Source organism: Styela clava, chromosome 12, assembly GCF_964204865.1.
Source record: "Styela clava chromosome 12, kaStyClav1.hap1.2, whole genome shotgun sequence".
Lineage (NCBI taxonomy): Eukaryota > Metazoa > Chordata > Ascidiacea > Stolidobranchia > Styelidae > Styela > Styela clava.
In genome coordinates, this window is record NC_135261.1 from 9,538,877 (window position 1) to 9,553,752 (window position 14,876).

Below are 14,876 nucleotides of genomic sequence, written 5' to 3' on the forward strand. Positions count from 1 at the left end.
TATGATTCTGCATAAATCTTGCCACTGGAAATCCGGAACTTTTTTAAAGGTACCGGTAGCGTCAAAAATACAGTAAGGACTGATTCGCTCTCGTTACGTGTACATAAATTTGGACGTTGCTCTCTTGTTTTGTTACAAATTGTCAGAATTTTGAATTTGGTTGAAAAACTGAAATATCATAGTTATTTTGATCTTTAAATTTCAAGAACTAGGAATTTCAAATAAAAAATATTTTGTATCTCAAAACAACAAAAATTTTTACCTAAAGAACTTCGTTTACACCAATACTTACTCTAGACCAGGGGTCATCAATCTATTCGAAGCCTAGGGTTACTTTCTGGGAACCGATTAAGCTGAGGGCTACCAGTTTAGGGCACGCTTTTAAAATGGTCAATTTGCTGGATTAACTTTCGATTATTGATAATTACTGGTATTAAATCAAGTAAAAACTCTGATAAACTTCAGAATTCTTCAAAAAATCAAAGGATTATCACAACGTAGCAAATAAATTACTAGCAATGACACTTCCATTTTCAAACTGAGTGTTTTTCAAATTGATTTTGAAGTGATCACTATAATATTATCCTCGGAAACCACAGGTCCGCTATGTACCTACTTTTTTACAAACACCCTGAGTAACCCTTAGATGAAATGACCTCAACAGTTGTACTGCCGAATGTTACATTCACGAACACATTTGACTAATTCTGAATATCTTGTTCTCAACAAGAAGAAAAACCAAAATCGAATAAACTGGTCTGATGCTCTCCACCAGTGTGTTGTACTCCGGCGTGTAACTTGACACTGTAACTCTGAGCGGGTCTTGCAGATTTCCATCAGTAAGGCGTATTCCGTACTTAGTTACTTGTGAAGTTCATGTCAAAAATGTTTATTCACAAAATGACTTGAACAAACATTGATCTCGTAACATAGGATTTCTGTTTGATTTAATAGGCGTACTTTTTCTGGCCCTTACTGCGCTGACTGACAATGAATAGTGACAAGATGTGAAATGACACTTCGCTTTGTCGTCGCTATAACCGCCCCGCAAATGAGACATACGCAAGCTGTTTTCCCATTCATCACAAAAATTCTTATGTTTTTCTGCCATTTTTTTTTTTGAAATCAATAATTGCATTATTGGCATTGCTGCTCCACAAATCAACGGACACGAAAAACGCGGGTTCGTGGAAGGGGACATCTGTGTGATAATTGGGAGAGTATTAATTGACTGAGGTCGAATAAAAGTTAGGATGATCGTTACGTTACCATAATATTTAACATAGTGTTATTCGCAGTTTCCAAATTAGACATAAGTGTGATTTATACAAGAATAACATGACAAAACGTAATTAGCGTAGCTCACTTATAAGCGCCGTTATTAAGCCTATTTTGGAACAGACCTGCGGGCGACTCATGTGGTCTTTTTTTTTACTTTTTGCGGATCAGAAATTTTTTGAAACTCGGATCAGTGTCTCAAAGACACGTCATATCCGAGCCATAAAGGTATAGCGCTTCGTAAGCATGCTACTGCATGCAGTAGTCATCTACTTCTGGAGGCCTCGGTATGTGCCATGCACCAACAGAGCACAGACGTTCGGCCCGGGCTTTTGTATATGCTATGTGTAACACAGCATAACTTCCACCCAAGATTTCCGCGTATGTCATACGGGGCACAGCACAACTTCCGCCACCCGGCTTCCGTGCATACCGCGTACAAGACGCAGCATGACTTCCACCTCGAAACTCCCGATTCATCACATCCGCTGATATTGGATGGTATTAACATGGTTAAAATGGGTGTTTCGGGCGGTTTTGCCACTGTGTCCGGTCTACCATTTGTGGTGGCTGGAGAGAAGTCATCATTATTTAAAATGTTACGTCAAGGAATACCCGTTTAGTATTTCTTTCCAATTTGTCCTGAGTCCGAGAAATTGTATATCTTTGAATTTGTTCTCCATTATAAAAAGGGAATTCTGCAATTTTTAGTGTTATCACTGTTACTATATTTTTATCAGTGGGGGCCGAATACATGTTTCCTATGTCTAGCTGGATCTTCTGTTTTATTACAATGTTTTTTAGGATGACGAAACATTTTGTAACCAATATTCTGTGCAATCCACTGTAGCTGTTATAGTATATGTCAGGGATGGCGAACCACTGACCCGCGGGTCACAAAGTGACCCACCGCGTTTTATTCGTGACCCGCCAAGGCACGAATAAAATAAGAAAAATGCTAACATATCAGTGATAAAAAATATTAAAATCGGCCTTAAATTAATCAAACAATACCTAAACTATTATAATGTACCGTCAGTTGGGCAGTCAGGGCTGCGATCGCTTATATTCAAATTGTTAATTTCCGATATGATAATATTCAAAACCCCTAATCTTGGACGCATGTCTGCACCGTTGTGTGCCGTTATTCAGCTATTGGCTCTGACATCGTTTATGACATAACAATCCAATTGATATTTATTTCTCGCAACGTCTTGTCTCTTCAGAAGTGCATCTGCAGACTGTTTTAGGGGTTGTACGAGAGGGGTTTTAGCGGTTGAGAATACAAAATCTTTCAGACTTGAAATAAAAACCTAGAAATCTGGAATAACAATGGGGCAGTGTAAAAGTGCTTTTAATATGGTTAAAGCTGATATAAAAATATAGCACTATCAGAGTGGAATTCCCTTCAAACTCTTTGGAACCGTAAAATAATTTACCGCATCATCCTAAACGTAATTCATATGTGTGTTTTCGTACCCTTAATCGAGTGCCATAAAAAGTGTCTTCCTGATAAAGTGCAGAACCGTTGTATTATGATTTGTTTCAGATGTTTCTTATAGATACAAACATTGATTAAATATCTGTGACCCACTCTCTTCTGTTCCGCGATAAAAATATGATTTTTGACCCATTCATTGAAAAAGGTTCGCCATCCCTGGTATATGTGCTCCTTTGACACCATGATGGGATTACTAAGAAGGCCGTTTAGGATCTCAGTAATTTCTGCAATATATGCCGTTATTATACTACATTGGAAAAATAGGTGGTTGGTGCTATCAGATGCAATTTTACAGAACTTGCAGTTCATAATTTTTAAGATTCCAGTTGGTCCAAATCTAATTGTTGTTCCTTTTAATCTATCCCTCAAAAAATAGCCCTCCCGTGCAATTCGATAGGAGCAGACTCGTTCCGCGTTTGTATAATAGGAACGATCATCTCTTTGTAAAAGATGAACCTCCTCCCAATTGATGGTATCTTGTCGCTGGTCTAAACAGTTTTCTTCAAGTTTTAAATAGATGTCTCTGTGTTTGGCTATTTCTACATGTTTTTTCCCATACATGTTTTTCCCCTATAGATTGCGATAGAAGCCTTCCACTAGTGACATAATTGCATCTTGATTGCTGACAATATCATTGCTTGGAGTTTTTAGCCTTTTTTTAGCCTTGGTCTTTTTAGCTGGTTGTTTAATTTTTGCGTAGAAGGTTTTCGTAGGCTTCTCGCCATGCTCCAAATCATTAATGTTTGCCATTAATAAATCTTTTTTCCGGATCTCACATATCTTCGTACACTCCGCCATCCTAGGTCATAATATGACAATAATAGTTATTTTCGGGCTATTTTACGTTTATGTTGTGAAGTATTCTCGCACTAACTAAAATCATTTCAGGCATCCAACTATATTCCATGCTTGATCCGAGTGTTTTTAACCACGGTGACGTCAATATTTTTTTGTTTGTAAATTTTTTATTTTACTAACAAGTGAATTTTATTTGTGTAAGTATTTCAAAGCTTTGAAATACACGAAAGAATTTGTCATTACTTCAGAGATAAGTAATTTTAACGAGCGAGAAAGAGTTTCGCGTACATATTAAACAAACAAAGAATTTAGACATCTATCGTAAACATGCTCTCACATAACATTGATTATTTCGCGTTTCGTTTCGCTTGAGAAGCTCAGTCTAGTATTTTGCAAAGGCTATATAGCGCTCGTCCAGAAGAGCACACGGAAATCTCGTTTTTGTATCACGTGTTCACCGCAGCAATAAGAGTGAAAAACTTTTTTTCAAAATTTTTGAAATTCTCTCTTCTTACCGGCGTATGGTCGAACGCGTTTGCCTTACGTAATTTGGGCGGGATTTAGTGCAAAGTGGCTAAAATAAGCTTTTTAAAGATATATTGGGGGCGTTTCTTGCACGTTTGGTTAACTAGTCATTACATATTATAAAATGATACAAAAAGTCGATTTTATACAGCGGAAAAAAGGGGTTTTAATACATCTAGTTTAATTCGCTCATTTTGTAGATGATTTAGTTGTAGTTTCAAGTTTTCGATTCTTAATGTATTTACCTTTTTTCCTTCATAAATGAGTTTGTCCAAAGTGTTACGTAGTTGAGTTCTTTTTGTTGTTTTTAACTTTTGCGACGGATATAGAGTACGCTTAAGGTTAAGTCTACGCTTAAGGTTATCCCACCAGTCTTGGATTTTGTCGAAACATTCCATCTTGGTAAGGGCAGATTCGTAGGAATTCTTTATAATATTGATGTACGTATGTATTATCCTCATATAATGATAGATTGTTCCTCTAAGTCCCTCTTCCCCAACGGACTTTTTTGGTTTGCTCCAATTTAATGAACGGACAGAGCACATGGTCGGAAACTGTGTTTGTTGCGTAACCGATATTCGAGATTATGTGTTCCATGTTTGGCAAATTATAAATATTGTAAATTCTGCATCCTTGTAATCCGGCAATATACGTGAAGGTTTGTTTTTTGGGGGATTTCTTCCGGAAAGTGTCAGATATGTTATTGGTTTGGATAAAGTTTCGAAAAATTTTACTGCGGGGCCGTATTTTTAAATTTCTTGTAATCCTACAGTCTATTGGGTCTAAGATAAGATTGAAATCTCCTACTATTAGGAAGTCATGAGAAACGCAGTAGTGAGTCAAAATATTCACCAGCTGTTTATAAAATTCTGTTTTTCACTGGTCCATCTTGGGCAAGGCTATATACATTAAATATTTTTATTATCACACCGGTATTGTATGTGTATAGTATATGCTGTGGAGGGTATCGTATTACCCGTTTTAACTAGTATTGTCGTTCGTTGTCTAAATTATTTATCATGTTTTTCCAGTTTGTCCAGGGTGTTAAAAAAGATATTATACCCATTCGCTCAAAGTTCTACAAGTAATTTGTATAATCTGTGCGCTTCTTGCAGACACAAGACATTAGGTTTTTCATTTTCAAATGGTGTTGGACGTTATTCGCGTTTAACGAGATTAGGTTCATTTTATCCACTACCTATAGAATTGGGTATATAAACAGATATATTTTTGGCTAATACTTGTGGTGAACAGGTAAATATTCATAGAAACTTGCAGAGAAAAAAAGTCGACTAACATCATTTTTTTCTTTTTTCAAGCTCCAGTAGTTTCCTTGTCCCAAGAAGAGGATGTTGTATCCCTTCTATATCTTTTATTGTTATAATCCTCATTTTCCATAATTGACCCATTTAAGTCCATATTTGGTATGTGAGGTAGGAGTCTGTTTCCTTTTAAGTTTGCTGGGGCTGACAGCACTTCTTGTGGAGAGGCAGAGAACAAGGACGATGTTGTGTCATGTCGTTCTATGTTGTGGATCATCACCTTTACATAAGCCCCGCCCTTTAATGGTGGATTATAGCGCGTATTGCCGATTGTTGATGTTTCCTTCAATCATGAGGTCGGTCTGTTGTTAATTGATTTCGACGGTGGCTTGCTAAATGGGCTTAATACATTATCACATTCTGACCAATTCGATGTTTCTCCTAATTGGTTTGGTGATGAGTCTATCTGAGAGGTTTCCACGTTTGTGCCTGTTTAACCGGAGCAATAAAATTATACTAAAGAATGGATATTGAATTGATCTGTTATATAAAATTAACAGGAGCTCCTAATTGAGCACGTATAACTTCTGATTAATATAATTGTTTTATATCGGAGTCTAGATAGTAGGAGCTCAATATATATCAAAGTAGTAAACTAGTCAACATCAACTAACGAAGAAGATAGCCAACAGCAATTTTTGGTTACAATGTGCCTATGTGCCTTCCAAATTAAACCCTGCAGATGTTGTTTCTAAGGGCATGTCTGCTGATGAATTTTTAAACTACCCTCAATGAGAATTTGAAACAGATTTTTTATGGAAAAACCAGGAAGAATGGCCTAAACAGCCAGATTTTCTGCATTCAATGGATGATAAAGATTTGGAATTTAAAAAGCAGAGTCCACATTCACAGATGTGTTTTGCTTTGAATACAGACATACCCACTATATTAGACCGAGTTACTTCAAGATATTCAAATTTGTTTAAAATGAAAAAGATCGTAGCATGGGCTTTACGTTACAAGCGTATATTTCTTTCCATGGTCAGAGAGGATGTTTCTCGCAACTTGGGGAGTGGAAATATTAAATTTTTATCTGTGGATAAGGTGAAGTTGACAGAATTCAAAATAATCAAAAATGAGCAATTCAAATAGTATTCAAAGGAAACTAATGAATTGACCAAAGGTGAACAATTGCCAAAATCAAGTCCATTGTGTAAATTACAGGCTATTGTGAAAGAAGGTCTACTCCGTGTATGTGGAAGAATTGGATCATCGGTCTTGAATATGAGGCCAATCATCCTATAACTCCAAACAAAAGTCATATTGCTAATCCAATAATTGAATATATTCATCAAGTTACAGGCCATAGTGGAAGAGAATATGTAATTGCTGAGTAGCATCAAAGATCCTGGATAATTAAAGCACACTATAGATTTTCATCAACTGTATATTTTGTCACAAGAGACAGCGAGCACCTGAATCTCAACTGATGGCCGACCTCCCAGAAGATCGATTAATACCAGACAAGCCACCTTTCTCATTTGTCGCTCTTGACTGTTTCGGTCCATTTGTTGTTCGTCAAGGACGAAGCGAGATAAAAAGATATGATGTTCTTTTCGCTTGCCTAGTGACTCGTGCTGTGCATGTTGAAATTGCACATAGCTTAGATAGGAGTGCCGTTATAATGTTTCTTAGAAGATTCATTTCAAGAAGAGGACAAGTAGTTGAAATAAGATCAGATAATGGAGGAAATTTTGTCTCTGGGGAACAAGAATTGGGAATTTCTATTTGGACTTGGAATCAGAATCAAATAAATGGGTTTTTGCTGCAAATGAACATCAAGTGGCTGTTTCAAACTCCAGCGGCTTCTCATTCTCACCATGGTGGAGTTTTTGAGAGACAAATCAGAACAATTCAAATATTCAATGCTATTTGCAGAGAACAAAAATTAACTGATGAAAGTTTGACTACACTTATGTGTAAATGCGAATCCATAGTGAATGTACGGTCAATAACAACTGTATCCAATGATCCAAAAGATTTAACACCTTTGAGTCCAAACAATTTGTTGTTGTTGAAAGAAGAACCGATCCTTCCTCCGGGAGTATTTGATGTGAAAGACCTGTTCGTAAGAGATGGAAACAAGTACAATACTTAGCTGATGTGTTTTGGAAAAGATGGAGACGAGAAAACCTTCCTCTGCTTCAAACAAGACAAAAATGGAACAAAGTTCGAAGGAATTTAGCAAAGAATGATGTTGTACTTGTGATGGATGAAAATTTGCCAAGAAATGCATGATTCTTGGGTAGAATCATTGGAACGATATAGGATAACAAATGCCGTGTACGTTCTGCCACGGGGCAAACCAACCATTCAATCTTAGATAGGCCCATAACTAAATTAATTCCTCTGTGTGCAAGTGACTCTGATTGAGTTGTGTGTGAGACCAATTTCATTTGACCCTGGTTGAGTTGTGTGTTTGTGAGACCAATTTCCTTTTCAAATTTAGTGATTTTGTTTTTGAGTGTGTAGAAATTTCAAATTTGTGGATGGCAAATTCTCAATTTCTAAGGCACCGGGATGAAACTGCCTCTTTCGCTTCAATATATTTTTTGCGGTTTACCACTGGAGGCGCTGGTAATACATGCGTTGTACTGATTGTGACTTCATAATACCCCCGAGCGCGTTCGCTGCGCGCGTCGTTTCGAGGACCTTGATTCGACCTTCCCAGGACTCTGGGATTGCAGATTTGGGGTGCAAGGTTTTTGTTGTCTAATTTCCGATTTGTAGTTCACGTTTTTAATTGTATTTTCATATATTTAGAATTAATAACATTAACTTAATTTCATTAACTGTTCCAATTAACTGTCGATTGTTTTGTAAGCTGAAAGCTACACTGTCAAGTACGTATTTTACTTTATTGTGTTTATATTTAGGGATCATTTCGGCTGTAGAATGTTACGCAAATGCCTGTTTTGTAATCAGCCGCAACTATTATTTTACTGGGTTAAACATGCGTGTGTTTAGTTCCGTTCTAATTTGCACAATTTTGTTTGAGTTGTTAATTTCAATTTAAGTTACTCGGGTTCGTTATACTGCGCCGCCATTTTGACAAAATAATCTTATGCCGAACGCTATTTGAAATGGAATCCTGGTTATTTTTAGTATTTTGTCTACAATGCAAAAGTTGTTATAATGTATTCTGATATCTTATTTAGTTACTGAGAGGAATAACATTTTATAACAACTGGTATGTTCACAAAATTTCGTAGAATATCATTGATCTCTGCTTTTCAAACTTGGCAAAAATATTACGATATATCTGTGGTATTTGTACAATAAAAAGGTTAAAAAACACATGCAATAACTCCGATAATTTTAAACTGTCTTTTTTTTCTTTCGCCGTCATTTATGCAGGTTCCTGTTGCAGTAAGCAATACATTTCCAACATTCAAATAAATTCAACAAAAAACAAATGAACATATCTATCAACTTTATCAGTAACTTATATTATTAGCATGGCAAATAAAAGTCGGCTCGTAAAATATTATTTAATTTAGCTTGGACTGTTTTTCTTCGATTCTGATTATTATGTATGACGTCACGCCCACAGAGATGTCATAGGACTAAGAATAAATATTTACGTAAGACCACACAAGTCACGTCTAGAACTAAAATTAAACTCAGCATTTTGTGTGATATCTTCCTTTTTATTGAGCGAATATCAGATAGGCTACATCAGCAGTCTTGCCTATGGGACATTACTTCTGTCCCATTCCATGGAAATTCATGCTTGTCCCATCACATCACATGGGATTCCGATAGATGTTTCTCTGACCTTCGACCCCCAAAAAATCCTCTACTTCACCAGTGCAAAATTTTAGGTGCTTTTTTTCAACGTGTTTTTGCGAGTTGGCGCAAATCAATTGGTTTATATGTTCCATACCATTGTTTTGATTAAAAACATTCAACAACCTGTCATTCAAAGTACTGGTGGAAAAGTTTAGCCTAGTTTATCCCAGCTATTTCAAGACTAATTTTTGATTAGTGCAATTAAACTGAATCTTCTAAGAAACAAAGTTATCATTGAGTTATTTGATTCATACTTAAATTTTCGAAACACAACCAAAAACTATCAAATAACATGCATAAACGCGAAAATGAGGTAATATTTACAACCACGGATGCAAATCTGTCTGAGTGATAAGAGTGTCTGAGCAGCTGCTAAAACTTCTATTCTCACGTAACTTTTTGCATCTTGCTGACTAATTAATGTTACAGAAAGTAAACAAAGAAGTTGATTCACGGGGAAACATCCGTTGAATACGATTCAATAAAAAATTATAAAATTTATGAATATTTATGTCTAGTGTCCACAAATATGACTATATGCACAAAGAGACAAGCAAAACGACAAATTTTTGACTAACTATGGCATTCCAGTATCATTCTGAAACTTGATTTCCGATTCGGAGTCACTCTGCTCATTCAGCAAATTATCAATTACCTGATCATCGACGGTTTATGATAGTTCATTTAGTCTGGGTAATTCCTGCACCATTTTCTTAACTTTCATGTTTCATGCAAATCTGATGTGAACAGAGTAATAAAAAGAGCAGATAGTCCCCCCTTCTCAGGCCCGCTCGCAATGTAAAAATTTGGTGGAACATGTGGATACTATCCCAGACAAGATTTGTCCGAATCGACCCAACAGTTTCCCGGAAAAGCTAGAATTCCGATCGCGCTCTATGAGGTATTATCTAAAAAAATTGTAATACCTATCACTTACGTTATATGCGATATCCACAATAGGATGATACCACGTTACCTCACTACCATGTTTAAACAGCGCCGACACAAGACAGTGTGTATATAAAATTGTCCCATTTGTCTTACGTTTCCCCAAGCGTCCTCTTGTCCCACGTGTCCCACGGGAAAAACAAATAAATGTGTGCTGTCCCATCCCATCCCATGGACAAGCCTGTATCAGAGAATATCAGTTTCTTTTTGAATGCGGTGTCTTTTATTGAAGACTGTTGAGTATCTTACAGTTTTTACACGAGACATTAAACGGGACGAATCATCAAAAATTGACTTTCGACATAAATACAATGTGAAAACTGGCATTCAAATCATACCACGCCAAACCTGCAACTCAGTAATAATGTACGCTATTGTCACGGAATAATTGGGTTGTCTATATTAAAATTCTGTTACCACACTGTTTGCTTTCGTGCACCTGAATGTGACCTTGCGTGTAATGGAGGTTTGACGAATACATATTTATTGCACGCGAGTTGTTACCAATTATAATTATACATGTCACCGTGACAAGAATTTCAAAACACAGTATTAGACAGAAAACAAGTTTGACATTTTCAACATGATCAAGACTAATGAATAAACAAGGAATGAATTGTTCCTAACCACAATAATTTTTCATCGGTAATCAAGTTGGTTAGTTTTGAGAATTACGTACGCGGACAATAAAAATTAATTTGGTATTGAAAACGTTGACTAATTGTTCATTTTATAAATCAGTGCTCAAAATTAGAAATTAATGACAATTATCAGAAGGTGTTCAGATATGGAATGCGCGCGATAGGAGAAAAATAAATATTCCAAAAGTCTGAGAGAAGTATAACAAATTTGAAATCAATGGCGCCATGAGTTAGCAAAAAAAGGATCTTTATTGATTTTGTGCAAAAATGCAAATTGTTATTGCTGAGAGAGTCGACATCATGGACATTGCTACAGATAAAACATTACGGTCATGTACAAAACATATACTTCACCCAATAGCTAGGGATGTGCATTTCAAATCGAATATTTGAATTGAATCGAAAAGTAAATTATCGGTTTATACGTAAATTTTAAATCGCCTCCATCTTTCTTTTTTTTTGTTCTTCAAAAGTCGGCAGTTAACCCTTCATTTTTTATTGAATCTTCCATGTAAAATGCAATTCCGACATATAGCCTTTTTCTTCCGAGTGGGTTATTGATGAAACATGTTTTTTTCTTGTGTGTAGATGCTCAGTTAACAGTCTGGGTGATGGATTCTATGTAATTCATCTATCTGGAAAAAGCATCACAATAAAAAGGCGCATACAATTACATATCTTCGAGAAAGTATTCAAGATTCGATTCGCAAAAATGTTCGATTTTATTTTAATTAAAGTCATCAGGTTTCGAAAATGCCCATCCATACGCAAAAGCTTACACAAGAAATTTGCGAAAGGGCAAGAAGCAGAACTAGTGGAAAAAAGTATTGCGTTGCTTTGATGAATTGAATTATTTTTAAAGGCTGTCCAAGCAGAGTTTCAATGCAGGCTATGGACTTGCCGCATTATAAACACCTATACCCTATCGGCCAGATGAAAAAAAATGTAGGTAGCTTTTGAAAGAAAAGTTATCATTCGAACATATCTTGATACCATACAATTTAGGATAAAATGCGAGAAATATTGATTTCATTAAGTGTTTTTGAATGGTGTACTTACTATTTAATATAAACGTTCAGCTGTCGTCATAAGACAGCCTGAAGTGCTGATACATTTTTACGTTGAGTGCTTTGTCATTTTTGTATATTTATTTTAGGTTTTTTTTTGTACGTCTTTAGTGTTCATTTTGTTCTCAAAATAATTCTCGAGTTTTTCTGAATAGAAATGAATAAATTACTGCAGGGTGGCCTAAAGTTGCGAGATTGAGGGGCCGCGAGTAGGCCTTGCGAGCCGCAGTCGTAAAAACCCAAAAGTGGTCAAAATACTGCGACTTTAGTTATCTTAAATATAATGAGTTTAACTTTTTTAATACAAATAACAAGTATATACTCTAAACAAATTTTCATAAACAGGACCAAGAAACGTTACCGCAATTGACCAGAGCTCTTTATTTATCTCGGTATCAATTTAAAAGTAATTTATCCGAGCACGAATAGTGACAACTGTGTGATGTCATAATTGGGAGATTATTAAACGACCCTTCACATTACTGGGGTCAAATAAAAGTTAGGATGATCGTTACCGTAATTGTTAACATAGTCCTAAAGCAGGCCTGCACAACTCAAATTACCACGAGGGCCGCAAGCATAAATCTGAAGGCCCGGCGGGCCGCAAACTTTGCCACATACATATTTCACAAGATGAACTTCAAATCAAAATAATATTGTGAAACAGTTAAATTTGATGAAAAACTTCCATTACTGGAAAGCTTAAAAATATGAAGAATCTTATTTTCTTGAGTATTTAGTGGTTCATCTACCTTGAAAGCGACCCTTCATTTTCAATATTTTTTTTTTTATTAGAATGAGGTATTGCGTGTTGCAGTATAAATTGACTGCAGGAAAATATTTAACTCAGGTTCAGTTTTGAAAAATCGTCCCACATATAGGTATTCAGTCATATCTAACATTTTTAGATATTTTCATCGCAGGCTGGACAAACAATCCGTTTAGTAGCGATAGATCTTCCTCTGTTGTACTTTTTCGACTGTTAAATTACATTTTTCTACAAAATCTGCTCCAAATTTTTGAAGTTTTACAGTAAATAGCAATATATTTTGTGCGACAATTTCTGCAGCATTCATGAATGAAAAAATTGTTTTTTAGGTTTTAAATTTGAAAAAGAAACTTCAGTTTCATAAACTGCTAGTAAAAAATAGTGGGGTTATTAATAGGTTGCTAATATGCACTAATGGGTGTGAGATTGTATACCGATATTGTTTTGAGCGTGATTCAGTTTGAATACCGAGATATCTAGATTTCCCAAAGGGTAAGGGTTTCCCAAACTGGGGGGCGAGAGGTCGAGCGACGAATTTTAAGGGTCGCGAAGGGCACACCAATTTTACATTAAGTTCGATATTTATTGAAACTAGTGCAAAACATAAATCATACGATTTCTAATATTATCGGAGTAGCGGCGCGCTTGCATAACTAAGAATGTAACAAAAATAACAATAACAAAGATTTGTTTCCAAATGACTCGCGGGCCGCACAGAAGTATCGAGCGGGCCGCATGTGGCCCGCGGGCCGTATGTTGTGCAGGCCTGTCCTAAAGTATGCGCACCGAGATGTCGCACAACCTGAACCCTTCAGGTTGTGCGACATCTCGGTGCGCATACTTGAGGAGTACCACATAATGTCATTCCCAGTTCCCAAATAGGACATAAATGTGATTTATACAAGAATAACACGACAAAAATTAATTGATGAAGCTCACTTATAAGCGCCGTTAATTAAGCTTATTTTGGAACAGGCCTGCGGGCGATTCATGTGGTCTTCACGGGCGACTTGGTGCCGCGGGAAACTGGTTGGTGACCCCTGGTTTAACAAAGTCACGAGATATTCTTGTTTTTGAAGCTGTCAACTGTCATACTCACGAGCGTTTTCGTGCGGCTCTCTGTATATATCCTGTGATAGCGTTTTGCCTGATTTATTCAATTCAAATGTAAAAGTTGAAAATATGCATACATTTATTGGAAACTTTATCATGGTTTCTAGCGCTGACAGACAACTTACCAGTAACAACTCGAGCGGAAAAGCTTTTGCATTTAGTACATTTCATGATCTTGAGAAGTATACATGAGAAGCTGGCTCGTTTGAAACCGACAATGAATTAAAAAGTACATTGCGCACGAAATATTGTTGATCGTTTTTAGTGAGCAGTCTATCATTTTTCTTGGTAACTACACGCAAAATAGTGTTAATATAACCTACTTCATCTGTCACGAAGCTCCTAAACATTTTCCGTCTTCGTCACGTTAATTGCTCCATGCATGATTTTTAGAAACATAAATAAATGCTGACAAATAATGCACAAACGAGTGAAAGTTTATATGCGAGTCAATGCTTACAACCAAAAAACAGGCGCTGAAAGTGTATGGGCGACCTGTCTAATTAAATTACAATTTTCAGTTTGAAATGCGAGCGGTGTCCAATCAGTATAATTATTTATGTACAATTTGAAGAATGTTTCTCCGAACTCAGATTCAAAAAGAATTCTTCCTAAACTTAACCACGACAGAATAATTTTACAATACTTTTTAATTTACGGATAATTTATATAAATATTTCATGATTTCTTTCAGATGCCGAGATTGGGGTTTAGAGTTATGCTTTTTTATAGATCTACGCTCAGAAATCTTACTGACGCGCTAATAATATATATAGGGTATCTCTTTTCGGCGCGTTAACTATTTTAACAATATTCACTTTTCCTCAGTTTTGATGGCTATGCAGGTATTACTGTGGCCTTATACTAACTTTTCGAACTCTTTGTCCCTATGCTATTGTCTCGGCCTGGTATTGCTTGTGTGCCCTCACTCCATTGCTGCTTACGTCCTATTTATTGGGGATTTTTCATGGCTCAAGAATATTACCGTACCTTCCAAACACGCATTGACGTGATGTTTAATCAAAACTTTGCCGCATTCTGTTGTATATTTTTGCGGATGATGGACTAATTCATCAATCATATATAGACTGAAACAATATCATACACACAGAACATAAAACA

General features: G+C 36.2%; 2 protein-coding genes across 2 annotated transcripts in view; one reads left to right on the top strand and one right to left on the bottom strand.

The window, feature by feature from the left end:
* The window catches only part of LOC144430460 (uncharacterized), a 67,235-nt gene extending 62,735 nt beyond the window's left edge, over positions 1-4,500 (bottom strand). The window contains exon 1 of the mRNA XM_078118401.1: positions 4,348-4,500. Coding sequence (XP_077974527.1) covers positions 4,348-4,500 — 153 coding nt within the window. The remainder of the gene's footprint in view (positions 1-4,347) is intronic.
* Positions 4,501-6,853: 2,353 nt separating this feature from the next.
* LOC144430461 (uncharacterized) lies at positions 6,854-7,522 on the top strand. Its single transcript, XM_078118402.1, has one exon. It carries the CDS (start codon positions 6,854-6,856, stop codon positions 7,520-7,522), a length of 669 nt encoding a protein of 222 aa, XP_077974528.1.
* Positions 7,523-14,876: the final 7,354 nt, after the last annotated feature.

Bases quoted from the DNA above. Each gene is read 5' to 3' on its own strand.
- LOC144430461 (XM_078118402.1), top strand. From the start codon at position 6,854: ATGGCCGACCTCCCAGAAGATCGATTAATACCAGACAAGCCACCTTTC.